Source organism: Mytilus trossulus, chromosome 4, assembly GCF_036588685.1.
Source record: "Mytilus trossulus isolate FHL-02 chromosome 4, PNRI_Mtr1.1.1.hap1, whole genome shotgun sequence".
NCBI lineage: Eukaryota > Metazoa > Mollusca > Bivalvia > Mytilida > Mytilidae > Mytilus > Mytilus trossulus.
In genome coordinates, this window is record NC_086376.1 from 93,511,211 (window position 1) to 93,537,240 (window position 26,030).

The window sequence follows — 26,030 nt, forward strand, 5'->3', positions numbered from 1 at the left end:
TTCAATGTATCTCTCTTTCATTCAGCTCTTTCAATCACATTAAGTTTTCTTATTTTATAAGAAATAAAAAATCCTTCAAATGTACCAGCTGACATATGTTTGCAATGAAGAATTTATTTAGTCTTGTGAATATTTTTTGTATAACTCTGCATATTGGTCTGCTAGATAAAACATCTATTGTAGAAGTGGTTCATTCCAAGCTTCTGTAGAATTTATTAACAACTTGTATAGACTCAGGAAGATTGAATGCTTGGCATAATGTATAGGCACATGCTGTCTATTGTTGAGAGCTGAATGTTGTCCTTTATAAGTCTTTCAGGTATTTCTATCATTGCTAGCTCATTGACATACACTACAGAACTCTTTTATTCATAATATTAAATATCTGCTGGCTCATTGACATAAACCCCAGAACTCCTTTTATTCATACTCTTTAATACCACCAGTAAGTGTTTATTTTATGTTGTGACATTATCAACGAAAGTTTACACAAGTCAACAGCAATGTTAATGTATGTATCAATAAACAGTATAAACAGAACAAAATCTATATATTGTGAATTATTTTCTCTGATTTAGTCATAATTACTCCAAATCACAAATCCAATCTATATGAAGTGTTATATGTCAACAATATTGGCTATAACACTTGACGTCATATGGATTAGGTTTCAATAACAGATTATAAATAGGTGCTGTTTTCATCAAGTTTCATAAATTGCTTCCAGCCAATTTATTTCAAATAAAAAGAAAACATTGACTTGAAGTTCAACTATCATTCCCAGTCTAATCCCAGATAGATTCATGACAAAATTGTGTTAAAATTGGTGATGGTGATGTGTTTGTACATCTTAATTTACTGAACATTCTAGCTGCTTACAATTATCTCTATCTATAATTAACTTGGCCCAGTAGTTTCAGAGGAGAAGATTTTTGTAAAACATTACTAAGATTTACGAAAAATGGTTAAAAATTGACTATAAAGGGCAATAACTCCTAAATGGGTCAACTGACCATTTCGGTCATGATGACTTATTTGTAAATCTTATTTTGTTGAACATTATTGCTGTTTACAGTTTATCTCTATCTATAATAATATTCAAGATAATAACCAAAAACAGCAAAATTTCCTTAAAATTACTAATTCAGGGGCAGAAACCCAACAATGGGTTGTCCGATTCATCTGAAAATTTCAGGGAAGATAGATCTTTACCTGATGAACAATTTAACACCATGTCAGATTTGCTCTAAATGCTTTGGTTTTTGAGTTATAAGCCAAAAACTGCATTTTACCCCTATGTTCTATTTTTAGCTGTGGCGGCCATCTTGGTTGGTTAGCAGTCACGCAAAACATTTTTTAACCTAAATACCTCAATGATAGTTGTGGCCAAGTTTGGTTTAATTTAGCCCAGTTGTTTCAGAGAAGATTTTTGTAAAAGATTACTAAGATTTACGAAAAATGGTTAAAAATTGACTATAAAGGGCAATTACTCCTAAACGGGTCAACTGACCATTTCGGTCATGTTGACTTATTTGTAAATCTTACTTTGCTGAACATTATTGCTGTTTACAGTTTATCTCTATCTATAATAATATTCAAGATAATAACCAAAAACAGTAAAATTTCCTTAAAATTACCAATTGAGGGGCAGCAACCCAACAATGAGTTGTCCGATTCATCTGAAAATTTCAGGGCAGATAGATCTTTACCTGATGAACAATTAAACACCTGTCAGATTTGCTCTAAATGCTTTGGTTTTTGAGTTATAAGCCAAAAACTGCATTTTATCCCTATGTTCTATTTTTGCCATGGCGGCCATCTTGGTTGGTTGGGCGGGTCACCAGACACAATTTTTAAACTAGATACCCCAATGATGATTGTGGCCAAGTTTGGTTTAATTTGGCCCAGCAGTTTCAGAGGAGAAGATTTTTGTAAAAGTTAACGACGCTGGACGACGGACGACGCCGGACGCCGGACGCTAAGTGATGAGAAAAGCTCACTTGGCCCTTCGGGCCAGGTGAGCTAATAATATTCAAGATAATAACAAAAAAACAGCAAAATTTCCTCAAAATTACCAATTCAGGAGCATCAACCCAAAAACGGGTTCTCGGATTCATCTGAAAATTTCAGGGCAGCTAGATCTTGACCTGACAAACATTTAAACCTTGTCAGATTTACTCTAAATGCTTTGGTTATTGAGTTATAAGCCAAAAACTGCGTTTTATCCCTATGTTCTATTTTTAGCCATGGCGGCCATCTTGGTTGGTGTGGCGGTTCACGCCACACATTTTTTAAACTAGATACCCCAAAGATGAGTGTGGCCAAGTTTGGATTAATTTGGCCCAGCAGTTTCAGAGAAGATTTTTGTAAAAGATATATAAAATTTCCCTAAAATTACCAATTCAGGGGCAGCAACCCAACAATGAGTAGTCCGATTCATCTGAAAATTTCAGGGCAGATAGATCTTCACCTGAAAAACAATTTTATCCCATGTCAGATTTGCTCTAAATGCTTTGGTTTTTGAGTTATAAGCCAAAAACTGCATTTTACTCATATGTTCTATTTTTAGCCATGGCGGCCATCTTGGTTGGTTTGGCGGGTCACGTCACACATTTTTTAAACTAGATACCCCAATGATGATTGTGGCCAAGTTTGGTTTAATTTGGCCCAGCAGTTTCAGAGGAGAAGATTTTTGTAAAAGTTAACGACGCTGGACGCTGGACGCCAAGTGATGAGAAAAGCTCACTTGGCCCTTCAATTCAATTCAGTTTTCATGAAAGTTCTAAATTTGTGAAATCTAAATTAGAAACTTCGGGACTCCATTTTGTGTTGTTAAAGTTGGTCAAGGTTCAGCTTTCAATGATTTTATATACTTGTACAAAATATAGTGGTCTTACTTCTCATGATAAAGAAGTGAGTAAAAATTCAGCAGTCACTGAACAGTCACTGAACCATAAAATAGAGTCAAGGACAATGGACAGAAATATCAGAATATAATGCATATGTATACAGGATAAGAAGTATTCAGGTCTTCTACTTTCTGGACAATTAAGCTTTCAACAAACAACTTTGCTGACATAATTATCGTTCCTTTGTCTCACATTCTGCAATAATCCTCAAAGACAAGACAATAGTAAGATCAATATCAGTGCAACCAAAAGCAATATAATCAAGACAACTCCTGTAATAGAATTCAGATGGACAGAATGATGAAACTGGGTACCAAAAACGTGACAATGACAAACCGCAATGTCATGTGATAGCTATGACAAACCACAATGTAATGTGATGGCGTTGCAAGACATCAATGTCATGTGATAGCAATGACAAACCTCAATGTCATGTGATGGTACACCAAACATCAATGTCATGTGATTGCAATGCAAGACATCTTTTTCATTTGATGACTGTGACAAACATAATGTCATGTGAAGGCTAGGGCAAATTTCAATACCATGTGATGACACTGGCAAATACCATGTCATGTGATGGCAAAGCTAAACCTCAATGTCATGTGATGGTAATGACAAAAATCAATGTCAAGTGATGGCGGTGACAAACTACAATTTCATGTGATGGCAATGACAAGCATCAAAATCATGTGATGGCAATGACAAACATCAAAGTCATGTGATGGCAATGACTAACTACAATGTCATGTGATGGCAATGTCAAACATCAATGTCATGTGATGGCAGTGACAAACAACAATGTCATGTGATGGCAATGACTAACTACAATGTCATGTGATGGCAATGACAAACATCAAAGTCATGTGATGGCAATGATTAGCTACAATGTCATGTGATGGCAGTGACAAACAACAATGTCATGTGATGGCAATGACTAACTACAATGTAATGTGATGGCAATGACAAACAACAATGTCATGTGATGGCAATGACTAACTACCATGTCATGTGATGGCAATGATTAACTACAATATCATGTGATGGCAATGATTAACTACAATGTTATGTGATGGCAATGACAAACATCAAAATCATGTGATGGCAATGACTAACTACAATGTCATGTGATGGCAATGACTAACTACAATGTCCTGTGATGGCAATGACAAACATCAAAGTCATGTGATGGCAATGACTAACTACAATGTAATATGATGGCAATGACTAACTACAATGTTATGTGATGGCAATGACAAACATCAAAATCATGTGATGGCAATGACAAACATCAATGTCATGTGAAGGCAATGACTAACTACAATGTCATGTGATGGCAATGTCAAACATCAATGTCATGTGATGGCAGTGACAAACAACAATGTCATGTGATGGCAATGACTAACTACCATGTCATGTGATGGCAATGTCAAACATCAATGCCATGTGATGGCAGTGACAAACTACAATGTCATGTGATGGCAATGACTAACTACAATTTCATGTGATGGCAATGACAAACATCAATGTCATTTGATGGCAATGACAAACATCCAAGTCATGTGATGGCAATGACAAACCACAATGTCATGTGATGGCAATGACACATCACAATGTTATGTGATGGCAGTGACAAACTACAATTTCATGTGATAGCTATGACAAAAATCAATGTCACCTGATGATAATTGTTCTTGTAGCCTTTTGGATTACATGATATCCAGTCCTTGTTCAGGTTTTCTAAATAAGTAGCTCTAGATCAACCTACTAGATATTTGACAACTGCATACTTAGACACAGATCTTTTTTCAAGAAAATTTCATTTACAAAAGATTTTATATAAGAAATATCAGTATATGCTACTATTAAAAGCCTGTGCTGTGATCTCAACAAAGTTGAGGAGAGCTAAGTATTAAGCAACCAATAATCAATCATAAGCTGTGATAGGTGTTTTTTCACTTAATTATTTCTACTAAGTTATGAATTAGGACCTTATCAAGTTGTCTTCTAGTAGGAAAAATCACATGATGAGTTGAACTTAATAAATGACTATGCTGTCATATTATAAGTACAAGTTCCTTGTTTCTGGACAAGACAATCTTCTATGGCTTATCATAATATCAATATCTATGTGACACTGTAACATTTTATGTACTTTGGCATTTTATTACATTATAGTTATATGATATTGTATCAAAATCAGTTAAAGGACGGTTTATCATCAATTCCTCATTTCTGGACAATAAAAATAAATCAATATAGCAAATAAATCTTTTAATCAAGATTGAATCCTTAACATGGTGAGAGTAATACTCTTTCTGTTCGACAAAACAGTTACTTTGATATCAATTCTGTTTTATTAGGAAATGACTTCAGGATGGAGTTACAAATACAGCGAGATCTAAGGGTAAGGATGGAATTACAAATACAGTGAGATCTAAGGGTAATCATCATTAGGACAGCTACCACACAACACAAAAACTAGATGACATCTTAAGGTCAAGATAGTCTTCAACAATCAACACATGTTTTTAAATTATGCCAAACTTGAAAAGGTCCTGAATAAACTCAAATGATATATGCAATCATTTCTGTCCATATTTCTGCATCATTTTAGACAACTGTTTTTCTGAGAAATAATGATCTTAACTCATGTTTTGGTGTTAACTAAACTTCTGGGGTTATCTAAGTTTAGGTTTAAATGTAAATGTGGCAGACAGTTTAAGTTGTTTTGAACAAAGAATTTGAAAAAAATAAGGTTTCAGTTGCTTCATGTCAAACACTTCTATCTAAGTTCTATGAGCAAAAATTAGTTTTAAATTATTAGAAAAGCCTATATTGATGTGAACTAGCATCAGAACACATGCCTTTACATTGTTTCTCATACTATGTATTACATCATAAACCATTCAGTTGTCTAAAACAATCACACCAAAATTGTTTAAAAAAATGTAATATTTGAGGCACTTAACTCAAATGTATTTTTAAACTTATCAAATTTGCAAAGTTAAATATTGAATCTATTTCTAATGTCAATATTACATTGGGATTTTAGTAAAAGAAATTAATTTCCATGGGTAATGCAGCAGTTAAATTACAATCAATTTCAGAAAAAAATAAATAAGTACACAAACACTTACTGCTAACCTGAAACACGCTAAGATGCACTATCACAGAGTGCAATTTTCATATATTATATAATATATCTATATATTCACAGTGTCTCTGTTTCTCCATGACATGTTATTAAGGAATTCGCATGACTGTAATATTTTTTCTGTCTATGAAGAAATAACATACAAAATGTGGTACACACTGAATAACTTGAGTAGCAGATTATTTTGAAGTGTGCACAACATTTTTTATGTTATTTCTAATAGACAGAAAAAATATTACAGTCATTCCTTGTTATCTAATGCTAATCCACGGTAAACCATGAAAAAACGTTGTTGACGTCACTGTCACATGATAAATTTATGTTTATGAGCTGATAGACAAAACACTGTCAGCCAATCAGAAAACGCATTACATCCAAAATTAAATTATTATTATTTAGCCATAACGATTTTCAAATAGGACTAGCTGTTCCTAATTTCTTGAAAGTTTTCCTAATGATTTCAAAGTTTGTTTATATAAAAAAAATTATGTAGAACTTTTTGCAGAGGTTTTTAACAATGGAATAAACGATGTCATCAAATCTTATTTTTGTATCTTTTATGAAGTTAGCTAGGAACATTAACTGTCCAATGATGGATGACATCTAATTAGTCCCTATCCATAAATAAAGATTATACCAAACATTCTATAAAAAGTAAAAACATCTTACTTTATTCAGTAGGGTCATAGACTTGCTTAAAGTACAAATCATTATGATTTAAGATTAATTGATTATTGTTTGCTTCATGTCCAGTGGCAAATCTTTCATGCTTGTTCAGTACGACAAATAATTCCTATGAGTGACACCCTATGAAACCATGTGACACCCAATGTAACCATGATATACCCAATGTAACCATGTGACACCCAATGTAACCATATGACACCCAATGTAAACATGTGATACTAAAAGGAGGGGTGGCAGGACATTTTTGGGGATGTTGGGATCAGGTGTTTTTAAGCTGGGGATTTCGGGATTGATTCTTACGAGATCTGGATTTTTTTCGAACTTCGACAGGATGTCAAGATTTTTTTTTTTTTTAAATTCTGGACCTCATGCTTTCATGTTTTTTAAGCCCATGATTTCTGGATCAGGTACCCTCCGACCCCCCTCTTAAAGCGGCTGGCACTCACCTCTGTCCTAATTTTTTTAACCTCCTGACTGAGTTCTTCGGTCTGTTGAACATACTGCCATTTTGACTGTCTTTCACTGTCAAGGATCTGAAGGAGATGAAGATGCTTTTGTTCCAACTCTTCTTTTTGTTCCAATACTTTACTATATCTGAAAAAATAATTTCACATTTATTGTCATTATCCCATCACCTTTGAGGTATTTAAATACCTATTGCCTGACCAGAATAAAAAATTTACTGGGTAGTTAAATGACCACCTGTTGATGAGCTCTCACAATACCTATTGTACAATTTAAATGGACAAATTGTATTGACAATTTTTTAAACTGGTCAGGCAATAGGTAATTCACTACCACAAAGCTTATTGGATAGGCACAGTAACATTTTGGGAAAGTTGGGATTGCAATTCTAAAATTCAGGAAAAAAATTGAAACTTAAATTAGGAATGTTTCCCTATAGTGCATATATCCTAATTCTGTCACAGTCTGGTTTGAAATTTGGTACTATTTTGTTTTAATAGCCTTAATGTTAGTATAAGATTTTGGAATTACAAATATTTTGGCCTAAGAGTCATTCTTTACTATTTTTGCTTGAGTCCTGTGTTTGTTTCTTTTATATTTCTGTCATTACAGTAATAATAGAGATTATCATAAGATAGGCCAAGCCGCCATTCATTTTTCTCAATTCGATTGTTTCAAATTTTTCATGTAGAGGCCTATACGGTACAGGTTTTCTCATATCAATGCATATTGAGACTCTACTGTTGCCTATAATTGCTTACATCCACTTCATTTGAACTTACGTGGATATTTGTCTCGTTGGCAATCATACCACATTACCTTTCTTTTATATTTGATGACTAAACATGAAATGACACCTAACTTACTAGTAAGTGTACATGTATATAATTTGTTGGTAATACCTCACACCTGTATCAGTCTGCAATGCACATCAGTAATATTGTTGATTAGGCAAATAATTCAACTCAATCAACTGTTATATGTTCCCATTTACTTTACTAGAGGTGCTTAAGTTATCGCTCAAGAACAACAAAAACTTATTCCTTTAATATCTTAATTGCGTGCAGGCATATTGTGACATAAAAACATGCATTATATAATCCTTTTTTTTTTCATTTGTAATGTTGACTGCCCCACAAAGATGTAGCACAAACCAATTAAAATGCAATAATGAGTTGTTAAGTACACAATTTAGTGCACTTCATACATTGTTGCTTTGTAGTATTTACCATGTGTTGCATATAAATAACACACACAGCATAATCCATAACTATTTTGTAAGGTCAAAGATTAAAATAATAATAAATGTACTCACAGAGCCTTGTCACTCTGTTTTTAGTATACTCACGGTGCCCTTTTAACATTGTCACTCTGTTTTTAGCATACTCACGGTGCCCTTTAACATTGTAACTCTGTTTTTAGTATACTCACGGTGCCCTTTTAACATTGTCACTCTGTTTTTAGTATATTCATGGTGCCCTTTAAACATTGTCACTCTGTTTTTAGTATACTCACGGTGCCCTTTTAACATTGTCACTCTGTTTTTAGTATATTCATGGTGCCCTTTAAACATTGTCACTCTGTTTTTAGTATACTCACGGTGCCCTTTTAACATTGTCACTCTGTTTTTAGTATACTCACAGTGCCCTTTAACATTGTAACTCTAGTTTTTAGTTTACTCACGGTGCCCTTTTAACATTGTAACTCTGTTTTTAGTATACTCACAGTGCCCTTTTAACATTGTCACTCTGTTTTTAGTATACTCACGGTGCCCTTTTAACATTGTAACTCTGTTTTTAGTATACCCACGGTGCCCTTTTAACATTGTAACTCTAGTTTTTAGTATACTCACGGTGCCCTTTTAACATTGTAACTCTGTTTTTAGTATACTCACAGTGCCCTTTTAACATTGTCACTCTGTTTTTAGTATACTCACGGTGCCCTTTTAACATTGTCACTCTGTTTTTAGTATACTCACGGTGCCCTTTAACATTGTAACTCTGTTTTTAGTATACTCACGGTGCCCTTTTAACATTGTCACTCTGTTTTTAGTATATTCATGGTGCCCTTTAAACATTGTCACTCTGTTTTTAGTATACTCACGGTGCCCTTTTAACATTGTCACTCTGTTTTTAGTATACTCACAGTGCCCTTTAACATTGTAACTCTAGTTTTTAGTATACTCACGGTGCCCTTTTAACATTGTAACTCTGTTTTTAGTATACTCACAGTGCCCTTTTAACATTGTCACTCTATTTTTAGTATACTCACGGTGCCCTTTTAACATTGTAACTCTGTTTTTAGTATACCCACGGTGCCCTTTTAACATTGTCACTCTGTTTTTAGTATACTCACGGTGCCCTTTTAACATTGTATCTTTGTTTATAGTATACTCACAGTGCCCTTTCAACAATGTCACTGTGTTTTTAGTATACTCACGGTGCCCTTTTAACATTGTCAATCCAAGCATTGCACTCAGCCTCTGTATCTGTCCGTAGATCATAATGTCTCTGGCCTTCATTCTTGTAGGTTATTGTAAAGCAATACTGAAATAAAAATTAAAATATCTTTAATTTTATTTAATCTAATTTTTAAATTTTTACCCATGAAATAAAAGTAAACTTAATTTTCTTAACTGTGTGAAGGGATTGCCTCCCTTGACTAGTAGAAACCTTGACAGCCCTATCCAGTTGAGCTAGGGCAGTACTTTTATAAATCAGTTGGTAAGAGCACTGACCATGACCAGAGATATACTGGGGTTGAGTCCCAGAGGAGTCACAATGTGATTTTCTAGTGAGAATCATTCTTTCCAGTTATAGCTGGTGCCCAACTAAAAAATCCCATGGTTGTTAAAAGAGATATCTTAAGATTGTTTGCTTGTCATGTTTTGGACTTTTTGTCAGATTTTCGAAATCCTCTGGTTTTATCCATTTCAATGCCTTTAAAAAAAAGGTTGCCCATGAACCCCCTTATTTCTTTTTATAAATCTTTTCCATGTATAATTATAAGCAATTTGTAAAAGTTTAATAAATTTTTATTTATTTTTTGTTAGTTTTTGAGAAGTTTAACTGGTCAATGATAAATCTATGAAAAGTCAAGAGAGAAAATGTTCCCGCCAAAAGTTCAATGGCTAATATCTCAAAAACAAGCACATTGACCCCTATTTTTTTGTTGCTTTTTTGATTCTTCAATTAATCCCCTATCAATATATACTAGTTTTATGGAAAGTTATCTATTATGAAACTGAGCAGCAGTTAGGCATTTTATTGTGAAGAGTCCTAATGGTAGAAACATTGTAACTGATATTTTGTTCTTTCATGGTTTTCAAATAATCCTCTCCTTTTGCATCAGATACATTTCTCAATTTTGCTGCTAGTGTATTAGGCTCATATTTCTGTGTGCTCTAGATGAGAAATTCTACCGTTTGTTCAAAAGTTAATTACTTAATTACAATGTTGAAAGTAACTATGCATATATATCTAAAATTTCATCACAATTAAAAAGTACATTTGTTCATCAAAGGATTTAAATCAAAGGAAATGGCAATTCTATACAAATCTATTTTAAGATATCTAATTACCCTGGAAATTAGGTTAATACATTGCTACAACTGTAACATAATCACCCCAGTAGACTTACAATTTTTTATTTACCATACTGAGCAGTTGAACAATGGGGGAAAATCCAGAGAGAAAAAATATATCATCAATTAGTTGGCAGACTATATAAAGTCTGGTGTCACAAAGGTACTTATGTTGTATCAAGGGAAAGCATGGAGAATACAGCTATGAATTTAAAGTTGACGTCGATGTACTTTTTACGTATGAAGAATCCCATGATACACTATATCAAATAACAATCATTTACGATCCAGAGACTTTAATTTAGTCAGTCTAAACCTGCTTGTTCATTTCTATGGTTATTGCTTCAATATTTAAATATTTATCTCAATAGTACTTTGTTGATTATTGGAGCTCTGATGATAAAGTTGTATTGCTACTACAATGATGTGTTGTTTGCCAAGAGTCATTGCTTTTACATCATTGTCAATTGTATAATGGTTCAAGTGGCAACTTAGAAACATATGTAATTTTCCGTCTCTTTATCTAATTTGTATACAGAATAAATTGAGTTGTTGTACTTCTGCCAATAAGAAATAACTTGTTGCTCAATAATTCTAATTTAGAGTCCATTAAATTGATTCTAATACCAAAAGAAGACTGATCAAGCCATTATACAAGCTCTCTGATAAATTTGGAAAATAAAGAATATTTGTTCACCAAAAAAATCAATGAATCCTTTTTACAGCATTTTTTCATTGCTAATTCAGTAACATAAATCGGCAGTGAATCAAGAAAGTAGTGCAGTACCTTAAGGTAGGATTAGACGTGTTTGTCATTCCCAGTATTTAGTTTGAGGGGATTTTCTAATGCTGATTGAAACACTGATCTTTGTATAATGGATTCTATCGTAGAATTGGATAAACATGCTAAGCTTCTTACAAATCAAATCGATAAAAAAAAAAACAATAATTAATTTAACTTAATTTTGAAAACTACTTTATAATTTCTTTGATTTTTATTCAATTTCTTTAATATTCATTCAATTTCTTTAATATTTATTCAATTTCTTTATTATTTGTTCAATTTCTTTGATTTTTATTCAATTTCAAAGAATTCTATTCAAAGTCCTATATTTTCGCTAATAAAAAATCTACTAGAAAATTTAATAACATTTTTCTAGATTTTCTTATAATAATGAACCAGTATCAAAGCCCTTTCACACAAGAAATGACATTTTTACATACATTAGATACTTTATAAATTGGTTCATAGGAAGTGCCAATGTTCTGGATAAGGGTACACATCAGGAACTTTATAACCCAATAATTTGAAACCTTACTGGATAGTATTAATACTAGAAAACTTAAAATGCTCTTACCAAAAGGGACCTATAGTTCTCCTAAGATCAAATTTGCCTGATGATATGGAACCTTAAATGCTTCTTGATCATTTCTTTGCTCATGGAAGGAGAATTTAATAACGGGTCTCTATAAAAACTAATTTTTGTGAGCAAATATATATCATCCAAAAAGGTAAAGTTTTCTATTCTAAGATAACATCAACAATATTAGAAAATGACAAGAAATTAGTTCAGATAATGGACTAAAACACACAAAAAAGTATCCCAAAAATTAAGATTGTTTGCAGCAAATTATAAATCCTGCCAACTCCAAAGCACTGAGTAATGATCTGACGAAACCCTTGGGGTCTAGCTACAGTTCACCGGGCAAATAAAAAGTTCCTATCAGTTCACCAACAGATAACACAACATGTGATAATCAAGTGTCAAGTTTTAACATATTTCTCATTGATGAAATGATTTCAGAACAAAAATTACACTTCAAGCACTTAGCAAGCTACTTTTATGAATTATTAAGCCCACAGAACTGTAACATACCTCCAATCAATAAAGTAACAGTCATCCATATAAACGTTGCTTATTATATTTCATATTTAGCATATTTATACTTTAGACTATCAGTTTTCATTTGTCACCTTTAGCAAATAGAAACATTATTAATTTTTAATAGCTGATTCTGTCAAAAGAAATGATTTTCACATTGTGAGTATTTGATATTTCCAGCTTGATGAAGTCTAGCCAATCTGACCTGTAATAAGGACAGGTAGTGTTAAGCATTGTTATCAACAGAGATGGGGACTGATTATTGAGTTTAAACTGACACACAAGAACATCTTTTGGGCAAAAGATGTACTCAATCCCATTTGTGGATGGTCAAAGAGTCAAGACGCCATGTAATGTTTGTTTCTCCAAATCAGAGACAATTTGAAATATTTTTGATTTAGTCTCAAATAATAGTTTTTTTTCAAGTGTTTTGTTCCATACATTGGATATGATATTAAGTTCAAAGAATTTACTTTTTAGGTTTAACCAAGGATTTGTATAGTGACATGTTACTATGCAAATCCTTGGTTTAAGGTTTAATATAAAGAAGAAGATGTAGTATGATTGCCAATGAGACAACTATCCACAAAAGACCAAAATGACACAGACATTAACAACTATAGGTCACCGTACGGCCTTCAACAATGAGAAAAGCCCATACCACCCTATATATTAATACCCTTTTTATATGATTAAAACCACTTTTTCATATTTTTTTTTGGTTTATAATTTTTCTGAATTTATTCTAAGAAGTATTCACTACAAATGCAATACAGTTAAGATCATAATTTAAAAGTTATTTGAATTTTATATATTAAAAATCTTGCATACTTAAAAGGACATAATCTATCCTAACTATTTCTAACATGTAATTTTAATCCTCTGAAACATTCATCCAAAAAAGACGTTGATTTCTGCTGATTATGTGACAATTAAGTGTCTATATGACAAAGGATGGCCATGGAAAGAAGTTGATTTGTAAACAGTATCTTTCCACAAGATTTCATCTATTTTTAATGAGGATGGCTTTTTTCTAAGGATGTCATTGTTTCATCTCCACCGATTTACAATTCCCGGTAATCGATAAAACTTTCCTTCGATAGCTTCCAGCCAGTCACATCATTAATAAAGACTCAAGTTGTCTTCCTTCTTCCAATTAAGACAAATGACTCTATACCTGTTTTACAAAGTGTTAATTACAGGGAACCAGTATTAGAAACCAGAAACTGATGTTATAATTGATCATTTCTGTTATCTCCGACAGAAAACATTACGTATTACATAACAATGTGCAATCTACACTTAAAAGTATCATACTATTTAACTGACTAACATCTTTGAAAAAATATTTTTCCATATTCCCTTTTCCAGGATTATTACATGTATATCTTTGTCAAAAGGTTTATGTGCATGCATATATTGTATTAATGATGAAAATTATTGAACTGTTTCAAATGTACATTGAGAAATTATTCTTGATGTGGTAGACATTTATTAATGTACATTCAGTAATTATTTTTGATTTCATAGAAGTTTATTAATGTACATTAAATATTTATCTTAAATCAATGATCATGAAAAATATGCATATTAATTATTCATCAAGTAATTTTAGTAATCATACATAAAGCTACAATAATGAATGGCTGGACAAATCAATTAAATGCATATATATGATTTTACAGAATCACAATCAAAATGTGTCCCCTGACAATACTTTAACAAATATACTAACTAACACATTTTCACAACAGAAGGTTGTCAGCTCGCATTAACATGATCGGTGTAAATAATTGTATTTTATTTAACTATATCCAGTCCACTCTGTATTTTTAATATGACAATCAGTGCTTGAAGAGCACTGGCGGATCTAGAAATTTTCTTAAGTGGGGGCCCATTGACTGCCTAAGATGGGGCCTGCTCCAGTCACGCTTCCCTATATGAGCAACCAAATTTTTCCCCAAAAGGGACCCCCCCCTAAATCCACCTCTGAAGAGGGGTGGAAGGAACTTTTTCAGGATGGTAAAGAGATTTGTCTTGTGATTTTGGTGGAAATTCAGGATTCACATATATGAAGACTCAGGAAAAAGTCAATATTTTTTTTGAGATATGGGAAAGTGCTTAACATTAAATAAACCTCTGTTCTGTTGCAGAAAAAAAGGTGTTAAAAACAAGCTAGATTGCAGAAAAAACACCTTTAATAAAATTTTGGGATGGAATAATCTCCACAGAAATAAGATGTGCAATGCTTATACATCTGCATACCAATTATCATTGACCTACCACTTATGGTTCCCCTTAAACTGTTAGACCTTCTCACAAACTAATGCATTGTTGCTCCGCTCGAAACATTACCCCTATGTATTGCTTTTTCAGCATTGTAAGAGTGATTCAAACAAGAGGCTATCAAGAGCCTGAATTGCTCACCTTATTTTTTTTGGTTAAATCTCTCTTCAATGATTATTTTGGCTTTTCAATTTATTTAAATGTTCTTTGAATCGTCCTATTTTCTTCAAAAGCAAAAAAAATAAATTTTCTCCTATGTTCTATTTTAGCCATAGGAGCTATGTTTCTTGACATACAAGGAAATGAAATATTAAATTTATACTAGATACTCTGAAACTCATTTAGCCTAAGTTTGGCTGAAATTGATACAGCAGTTTCAAAGGAGAAGATTTTTTAAAGTAAGTCAACATGATGAACAAATTGTGAAAAAAGTCTTTAAAGGGCAATAACTCCTTAAGGGGTCAATTGACAATTTTGGTCAAATTGACTTATTTGTAGATCTTACTTTGCTTAACATTTTTGCTATTAACAGTTTATCTGTATCTATAATAATATTCAAGATAATAACCAAAAACTGCAAAATTTCTTTAAAATCATCAATTCAGGGGCATTATACCTGAAAAACCAGTTACCCAATTCGGCTGAAAATTGCAAGACAGGTAGACCTTGACCTACCTAATAAATAGTTTAACTTCTTGTCTTATTTGCTCTAAATGCTGGAGTTTTTGAGATATAAGCCAAAAACTGCATTTTACCCTGTGTTCTATTTTTAGCCATGATGGCCATGTTTTTTGACGAAATAAAAAATAAGGCACAAACTTCATTTTATACACCCTACTGATCATTCAGTTGAAGTTTAGTTGAATTTGGTTGAGTAGTTTCAGAGGAGAAGATTTTTTAAAGTTAGCAAATATGATGAACAAATTGTGAAAAATTGTCATTAAAGGACAATAATCCCTTAAGGGGTCAATTGACAATTTTAGTCATATTAACTTATTTGTAGATCTGACTTTGCTGATCATTTTTGCTGTTTACAGTTTTTCTTTATCTATAATAATATTCAAGATAATGACAAAAAACTGCAGAATTTCCTTAAAATTACCAACTAAGTGGCAGCAACCCAACAATGGGTTGTTTGATTCATCTGAAAATTTCAGGGCTGATAGATATTACCCTAATAAACATTTTTACCCCATGTCAGATTTTCTCTAAATGCTTTCGTTTTTGAGCATATAAGCCAAAAACTGCATTTGACCCCTATGTTCTATTTTAAGTAACGGCTGCCATGTTTTTTGACGGATCAAAAATCGAAGCACACACTTTGTGCAGGATAAACTAAGGAACAATCATGCTAAGTTTAATCCAAATCCATTCTGTAGTTTCAGAGGAGAAGATTTTTTAAAGTTAGCAAATATGATGAACAAATTGTGAAAAATTGTCATTAAAGGACAATAACCCCTTAAGGGGTCAATTGACAATTTTAGTCATATTAACTTATTTGTAGATCTTACTTTGCTGATCATTTTTGCTGTTAACAGTTTATCTTTATCTATAATAATATTCAAGATAATGACCAAAAACTGCAGAATTTCCTTAAAATTACCAATAAAGTGGCAGCAACCCAACAATGGTTTGTTTGATTCATCTGAAAATTTCAGGGCTGATAGATCTTGACCTAATGAACATTTTTACCCCCATGTCAGATTGCTCTAAATGCTTTTGTTTTTGAGATATAAGCCAAAAACTGCATTTGACCCCTATGTTCTATTTTAAGTAACGGCAGCCATGTTTTTTGACGGATCAAAAATCGAAGCACAAACTTTGTGCAGGATAATCTAAGGAACAATCATGCTAAGTTTCATTCAAATCCATTTAGTAGTTTCAGAGAAGAAGATGTTTGAAAAATTGTTAACGACGACGAGGACGACTGACGCCAAGTGATGAGAAAAGCTCACATGGCCTTTTAGGCCAGGTGAGCTAAAAAGGACAAAAATATATACACAGGCTCATCATGTATATAGCTGCAAACAGAGCTTTTAATACAACATAGTTTTATACATTAACCCTTGGTGTACTAATGGAGACATGGCATTATATAAAAGACACACTCATAGGAGGTGACATGTTTAAAAGGAGAAACATTCTTTAGTGAAAAGAAAATTCCTATGTATCATTTTGTCCCTAATTTAATTTGTTACGAGTGCATGGGAAGCATATAATGATTTTATATCAAAAATAGATTTAAAGTATTTTTAATGACTTTACTAATTGAATTTCAGAGATACTAATTAGATCAAACTGTTTGTAAAGTCTTGGATGGTAGGACATCTAATGACAATGGAACACCATTCCTTATCATCTTATTTGTCAACATCATCGATTTTTCATTTTCTTTGATATTTTTTTTATTCAAAATCGTATCGATTCAGTGAAAGAGAAAATGATCACAACTTTCAGCGGAAATACTACTGTTTGGCAAAATAATATAATGACAGGATTTACTGAAAGGCATAAATTTTATTGTCAAGGAGCCAATTAGTCCCACAATTCCATATTCATTTCAATAATAGCGGACTACTCAGGTGTGTCAGACAGGAAATAAGGTCATTATCCTTTACATTTTAGCCGTTATAAGGAAAGCTGCTAAAAATCCAATTCTTGTAGTCACTGCATTAAACATACACTAAAAAGACCTATCTCACTGGACTGCAAGTAGCTATCTTGAAAACCTGAGTTATAATAAAATGACAAATAAACAATATTTTAATGGACATCAAAGAAAGATTAATTCAACTTAATAATGATCTTATGATACTGTATGCCATGTAAAGGAAATTAGAGAAGCATTGATCTAAGGTAGCGCTTCTCATTTTCTTGCTAGTATCAATTTCTATATAAAATGCATCAATAAAAAACATTGTTATGCTATGTTACGCCATAAATTGATGTTATTGGGAATATTTTGTAAGAGGTTTTTATCAATCTGATATGTGTCATACCGTTCTGATGTTTACTTATTTATCTATTTAGGATGTTATGATATTACACTGCTATTAACCTATAAAAGTAAACTGTTTTACCACGGCAAAAATGGAAGAAGTAGTTTGTCGGCACTAAACCTCGTAAAGAGCCAACTGATATTATTTGTAGACAGATAATGTCATGCTATCAGAGTGTAGTTCAATGTTTTATCCCATTAAATGCTTAGGAAATATCTACCATAAAACATTAGGAATAAAGTAAAAGGAGACAGCAAGGCAGCTACTGTAACCATATAATACTAACGATCTACTAGAATCTAAATATCATACCAAAAACAAAAGTACATTGTATTAATATTAATATCTTTATCAAATAAACTGAAGACCTGTGCAAATCTCCTATATCTTATATACTGTATTTTCAAAAGTCCTAAAAATCAAATCTTTTTGTCTCTGCAAAATGAATTTATCCTTGGAAAAATTATCAAATTCATTATTTTTCAAAATTTCCAAGGGCATTAAATTTGATCATAAGGTTGTACCACTCTAAACGTACCTTGTGGCTCATCATCAATGGCAAGGTCACATGTTACATAAAGCCAAATTAAACATTAATAAATAATACAAAAGAAATCATACTTCATTGTGTCATTTCTCTCTACAAAGTTTTTTTTCTCCTATACAATATAATAAATGGAAACCCTATTTCTTGACTCAATTTCACTTGAGAGCCATTAACCAAGATTACATTGGAGAATTGTTTGCTCTTACTTAAGTCTTATATAAGTCATTATTTATTACGTATTGAAAATATACTGTTGGCTTTATTCATAATATTCTTAGACTTGAGTAAAACTTGTTATGTTTCTTTTAGAATGATTGACAAATTAGTCCAAAACAGCCATTGAAAATATCTGCATGTAAAACTGTTATAGTTCAGTATGATAAGGGTTCTATGATGCCAAACTTACAATCTATAATATTTAACTATCTAGGTGGCATGAACTAGAAAGGTTTCCATTGATAGTTATGTAACATAAAAGATGATAAGAAACACTTCAATCTCCCAGCCTGATTTAGCCATCAATGAAATTGTATAACAAAACTGAGAATTTTATCACATTTTTGAACAATTAACATAAATGAATATTTTGATAAAACATTTGTTTCCTTTTATATGGAGCCAATAGTCTGCAAACTGTCACTGAAACAGCTTCCATTCACAATAACTAGTTTGGTGTATTAAATTTCAATTATTTCAGTTTTCTTTTCACTTTGATAAAGACATAAAGATAAAGCAGCAGAGGATTAATATAGTGTCCACAATCCCAAACTATTTCCTTTGACTGATCAAAAGTTTAGGAAATGGTAATTTTTCTTTAAGATTAATAATATCTTCAATCTTTCCTGCATAGACAACCCTCATCATTTTTGCAAATTCATAAATATCTTTGGTTTTTTTTTTCACTCTAAAATTGCTCAATACATTTGTACTCATTCACTTGGACAAAGTAGGAAAAAACGTTTAGGTCGGGTTTTTTTCCCATTTTTATGCTACCATAAAATAATACCATGCATACCTTAAGTGTATAGACAGACAAGATCATAACTATATGATGAAATAGCAGTATACAATTCTAAATTTGATAATAGGGGTTACCATGTATATTACATGCTGTATTTGCACGAAATGTCATTGCTACATGTAATTACATCCAGTATGTATAATGTACTTGAATGAAGTTGCTGCATATATGATGCATACAGAATGTGCTTGTGTGTCATTGCTACATGTATATTAGATGCAGTATGTGCTCAAATGTTGCTGCTGCATGTATAATACATACGAAATGTGCTTGTGTGTCGTTGCTACATGCTAAACTATGTGATTATAGTGAAACAAACACTAAATTATGTGATTATAATGATTATGTGATTATGTGATTATATGATTATAATGATATCAACACTCAGTGCAATAATAGAATAATTGTAGAATATTCTTGTGCTCAGTGCTATGATATGTTTGCTTGGTCTCACCTCTAACTTGTAATTACCCCAACCTGGGTATGGACCTGTCTGTAGGAGAGAGAAAACATGTAGAATTAGTGGAAAACCAGTGATAATAAAATTCTGAATGGTCTGTTGGAAAGATTTCATTATTAATATATCAGGAAAAGAATGCTTAAATAGACTTTTTTTTAGATACATTCTTCAGTGAGGGGGGATAGGAGGGGTCCTGATCCCGAAATCCCGGGCTTAAAAACACGAAATCCCGAAATCCCGGGCTTAAAGATACGAAATCCGAAAAAAGAATTCCCGGATCCTGAAAGGGTCAATCACGAAATCCTGAGCTTAAAAACACCCGATCCCGGAGTCCCAATAAAGGTCCTATCCCCCCTCTTCAGTACACATGCTGTCATACCTTTTACCATTCTTGTGTATTTAAAAGAGTATCCAGTAAGAGTACTTTAACTGCACTATCTGCTTTCTAAAGTTCAAATTCAAGGGAGGTCACTCTTTTTTTGGTTAAGTTTAGACTATATTATAAACGTAATTCCTCAGAGTTTTGTTAGGTTAAAATTTTGTATGGCATAATTAGGTAAAAGACTTCATGATATTTGAAATCATAGACTGAAAAAAGTTTTTTTAAAAGATCATTGAGGGCTTAAAACTGTTGCAGGTTCTTGGATGAGCAACATCTTTTACCATCAAAAAGTTTTAGAAATTTGATGCATTCTCCATACTGTTGGAATTGAGGTCATACAATCACAGTGCTTTTAAACTTGATCGCAGTAAATAATTAGAGAAGCTTTTCAATTTCAGGAGTAAGACATAAATCCTTCTTGTTAATCCATTTAGGTTTAAACATTGCATGCAAATAACTAATGTCTGTATAAACGCCTCTCTTACATTAACTTTGTCTAGAATCACAGGATAATATAAATGCAATGCAATCAGAAACTAATCATATTTCAACACAGTTTGTAAAATGCAGTCATTTATTTAATCAATTACTTTTAAATTTACTCATTTAAATGGAGTAATTTATATTGTACAATGAAGTGTAAGTGAAGAATGGATAGTTGTTTTAACTCATCTGTTCTGGTAACAAGTGGACAGAGGTCAAGATGGTCAATTAAAGGACAATAAATAGATCATTGTTTCCTTGCTACTCATAAAGCTATTAACAACAAAAACCACCAAAAGGTGTGTGAGTTTGCAACAAAACAAGAGATTTAGTGTTTTATTGTGGGTGTAACATATATAGTCTTTTTATTATATACATAATTGTAAAAAGTTAAATTTCCTCTGTGTTTAGCAGCTTATGCCTACTAAATCTTGATATAAAAAATTCGGTCAGTACCTAGTAACTGTAAGAGATGTCTGAACATAACAAGAAATTGTTTGGCCAGAAAAAGACTTATTGACTCCATACTGTATAGGCTAGTTCTCATATTTACAAACCATATACAGTGGTTCAAGAAAATGGATTTCAACTCTTAAACCTCCACACTGCCCCCCCCCAAAAAAAAAGTTATTCTTAAGATGCTTTTGTAAATCTTATCAAAATATGTATGGTTCTATTCTGAAAAATTTGCCACAGTACTGAGCATTAATCCAAAAAGACTTATAGTTATAGTTATATTATGGTAGTACAACAAACAACAACATTTTCTTGCACTGCTTTTCTTCATCCTAACCTTTTTTCAATATGTCTACTTTTTAGATTAAACCTGTGACATAACATGCACCTGATAAAATAAAATGTAATTACAATGTTTCAAAAACTTATTCTTTCAACCAAAATCAATCATGTCATTTAGTATAAAAGCCACTCATATCCATGAAAATTGATTAAGGTATCTTATATGTCTGTATTACATAACCATTTCTGATGCGCTCTAATCATAAAATTACATGACAAAGGATCATTTTCAAAACTTAAGGAATAAATCAACCTTCTGTCATTTTCCCAAAGAAATATCCTACCAATTTGCACCTTCATGGGTTGATTGCTCTTATGGACAAGTACGAAATAATGTTTGGTTAATGTATTAAATCATCACACTTATATGAAATATTGTAGATTCATCTAGGTTTATTAACTTCTATCAATAAATGTGTATAACAAAGTCTTCACAACTATAGTAATATCATTATGAAAACTCAAATGAAATTACTGCCTCAGAACGATCAACTCAATTACATCGGTGAACTGGTAGGCCTGCTGTCAACCTATACAATCATTAGTGGTGACAGAGGAATAGAAACCTGTAAAAGGAGTTTGTATGACATCCCAAGACAGTGTAGGGTTTGAGATTTAGAAATAGAGCAAAAGCTGTGTATGACATCCCAAGACAGTGTAGGGATTGAGATTTAGAAATAGAGCAAAAGCTGTGTATGAAATCCCAAGACAGTGTAGGGATTGAGATTTAGAAATAGAGCAAAGCTGTGTATGACATCCCAAGACAGTGTAGGGATTGAGATTTAGAAATAGAGCAAAAGCTGTGTATGACATCCCAAGACAGTGTAGGGATTGAGATTTAGAAATAGAGCAAAAGCTGTGTATGACATCCCAAGACACTCACTCACTGTGTAAGGGATTGAGATTTAAAAATAGAGCAAAAGCTGTGTATGACATCCCATGACAGTGTAGGGATTGAGATTTAGAAATAGAGCAAAAGCTGTGTATGAGATCCAAAGACAGTGTAAGGGATTGAGATTTAGAAATAGAGCAAAAGCTGTGTATGACATCCCAAGACACTCACTCACTGTGTAAGGGATTGAGATTTAAAAATAGAGCAAAAGCTGTGTATGACATCCCATGACAGTGTAGGGATTGAGATTTAGAAATAGAGCAAAAGCCCTGTATGAGATCCAAAGACAGTGTAAGGGATTGAGATTTAGAAATAGAGCAAAAGCTGTGTATGACATCCCAAGACAGTGTAGGGATTGAGATTTAGAAATAGAGCAAAAGCTGTGTATGCATCCCAAGACAGTGTAGAGATTGAGATTTAGAAATAGAGCAAAAGCTGTGTATGACATCCCAAGACAGTGTAGGGATTGAGATTTAGAAATAGAGCAAAAGCTGTGTATGCATCCCAAGACAGTGTAGGGATTGAGATTTAGAAATAGAGCAAAAGCTGTGTATGACATCCCAAGACAGTGTAGGGATAGAGATTTAAAAATAGAGCAAAAGCTGTGTATGACATCCCAAGACAGTGTAGGGATTGAGATTTAAAAATAGAACAAAAGCTGTGTATGACATCCCAAGACAGTGTAGGGATTGAGATTTAGAAATAGAGCAAAAGCCGTGTATGAGATCCAAAGACAGTGTAAGGGATTGAGATTTAGAAATAGAGCAATCACTGGATTTGATCGGTGTCATATTTTAGTATTGAATCATAACATTTATAAAGACTGTTTATGATCAATTTTAGCAATTAAAACTCAGTTTCAAAATGTCACAATCATTATATTTGTACTGCACAGTTGTAGCCATTTAAATTTCAACATACTTCAACTCCATTTTAACCTGTTTTTATCTAGGAATTTCATAAAATGTAAAAACTTCACTAGATGCCATCAATATTAAGCTTCAAATTTTTATAATATCCTTATACATTGTAATATCAACAATAAGTGAGGTGCCCTTTGATAAATTACAACACTGACAAAATGCTTCATTCATTCATTATGTATTAGGCTAGAATTCTATGCAATTTCTTGGTATAAAAGTCACTTTCATAATATGTTCTATCTCTTCTTTATTTTTACTGTAAGTTATCATTTATCGATTATATGAAGAATCTGGCATGGTATTGACGCATGAAAATTTCATCCAAGGCCTTCAATGTGACATACAAAAATCTGGACATAAATCAAACCATATATATATGTCGTAACCAAATGTCTTGCTTTAAGGTCAAGGAACAGTAAATGGGCTATGTCGCAGATTTTGCTAAAAAATTGCATACAACCATGGCTCGTTGAACTACAACTGAAAATCGAAAAATTTTACATTTATCTCTTTTATTATCTAAAAAATTGCAGATTGATTTCTTTTAATATGGGGGAATATTTGTATAGAAAGCACATAAAATCGGCGAAAACCCTTCTAAAATTTGTCTTAAAATCGCCAAATCTCTTATTCTACTCCATAGATTTTTCTTAAAAAACTATATGTTGTTGATACATAAATCTCCGTTATAATGATGCAAAATAAAGATAGGGTCACCGACTTCGTTCTTACAGTATACATCATTCAAAGTTTCGTTCTTTGTGAGAAAATCCAACAAAACGTCAAATTATCGTAACGTTATCGCGTTGCAGGCCGGAAAACGTTGATTTTTGACGTTTTTCACTACCAACACAGTAACAAATTGAGTATTAGACAAAAAACAAAGTCGGTGACCCTATGATTTTTTTATTTCATTAAAACAGAAATTTATGTGTCAACAATATATAGTTTTTTAAGAAAAATCTATGGAATAGTATTAGAGATTTGGCGATTTAAGACAAATTTTAGAAGGTTTTTCGCCGATTTTAAGTGCTTTCTATACAAATATTCCCCCATATTAAAAGAAATCAATCTGCAATTTTTTAGATAATAAAAGAGATAAATGTAAAAATTTTCGATTTTCAGTTGTAGTTCAACGAGCCAAGGTTGTATGCAAATTTTTAGCAAAATCTGCGACATAGCCCATTTACTGTTCCTTGACCTTAAGTCCTTACAGTTCAATTTTGTCATAAGTTTGTCTGCTCTATAAATGTTACGGGTGGTCAAACAAATGTTACTCCAAAGAATTCAATTTTTTTTAAATGCAAACTCAAATTTCAAAGCAGTCAACTGCCTTTTCCAACAATTCTTTTTTTTAAAAGTCAATTGATTTATATTTGACTGAAGTCTTTCCATAGTTATCATCTATAGATTAACCAAACAGAATTATGTTATTATCAGAAATATTTTATGTCAGCTTTTTTTTTTATCAGGACAAGAAAAAACAATCGAGAATTATTAAGCTGTCAATAAGATGAGACTAGTGATCTAGGATAATACTTGTATAACTTTCTGTTTGTGATTATTACATATGGATCCAGTAATTATATACTTAAAAAATGTTGCAGAAAAATCCATCTGCTATATTCCCAGATTATTTTTCCAGCATATTTCACATTCAAATTTTCATAAAGATTATCGTTTTCAACTTCAAATCTTCATTTGCAGAGAAAATAAAACTGAGCCAGAAAACCACCTTTTACAGTCAGGAGGCAAATGTTACATTTTTGAAAAAACTAGAATATTTTGAGATTTGATTATTAGGGGCTAGCTTGAATAATAAAAAACCAAGACATATAATACCACAGAGGGCAATAGCACCAAGAAATGTCATACAAAATGTTGCAATAATAAAAAGAAGTCATGTAAATACTCTAGAGCAATAATACCAAGAAATGTCATACCGAAATGGTGCAATAATATACCAGAAATCATTTAAACACTCTAGGGAAATTATAACTAGAAATGTCATAAAAAATGGTGCAATAATATACAAGAAGTCATTTAAACACTCTAGGGCAATAATACCAAGAAATGTCATAGTGCAATAATATACAAGAAATGTCATAGTGCAATAATATACAAGAAATGTCATAGTGCAATAATATACAAGAATTCATTTAAACACTCTAGGGCAATAATACCAAGAAATGTTATAGTGCATTAATATACAAGAAATGTCATAGTGCAATAATATACAAGATATGTCATAGTGCAATAATATATACAAGAAATGTCATAGTGCAATAATATACAAGAAGTCATTTAAACACTCTAGGGCAATAATACCAAGAAATCTGATACCTAAGAGGGCAATAATAAACAAGAAGAACAATAATTCAAAGAAATATCATACCAGATGGTGCAATAATAAACAGGAAGTTATCAACACTCAAGGGCAATAAAACAAGAAAGGCCAAAAAGCAGATACCACAGAGGGCATTAATAAACAAGAAGTCATTAACCCTCTTGGGCAATATTACCAAAAAATATCATACCAAATGGTACAATTATTA

General features: G+C 32.2%; 1 protein-coding gene across 7 annotated transcripts in view; it reads right to left on the reverse strand.

The window, feature by feature from the left end:
• Window positions 1-26,030, reverse strand: part of LOC134716352 (ras-specific guanine nucleotide-releasing factor 2-like) — a 119,406-nt gene that overhangs the window by 60,867 nt on the left and 32,509 nt on the right. For 5 of the 7 annotated variants that reach the window (XM_063579302.1, XM_063579301.1, XM_063579304.1 and 2 more), the window contains exons 2-4: window positions 19,992-20,030; window positions 9,658-9,764; window positions 7,200-7,347 (exon numbers count right to left, since the gene is read on the reverse strand). In XM_063579302.1, the coding sequence (XP_063435372.1) occupies window positions 7,200-7,347; window positions 9,658-9,764; window positions 19,992-20,030 (294 nt within the window). The remainder of the gene's footprint in view (window positions 1-7,199; window positions 7,348-9,657; window positions 9,765-19,991; window positions 20,031-26,030) is intronic. The other 2 variants (XM_063579305.1, XM_063579303.1) reach the window with 1 other exon arrangement.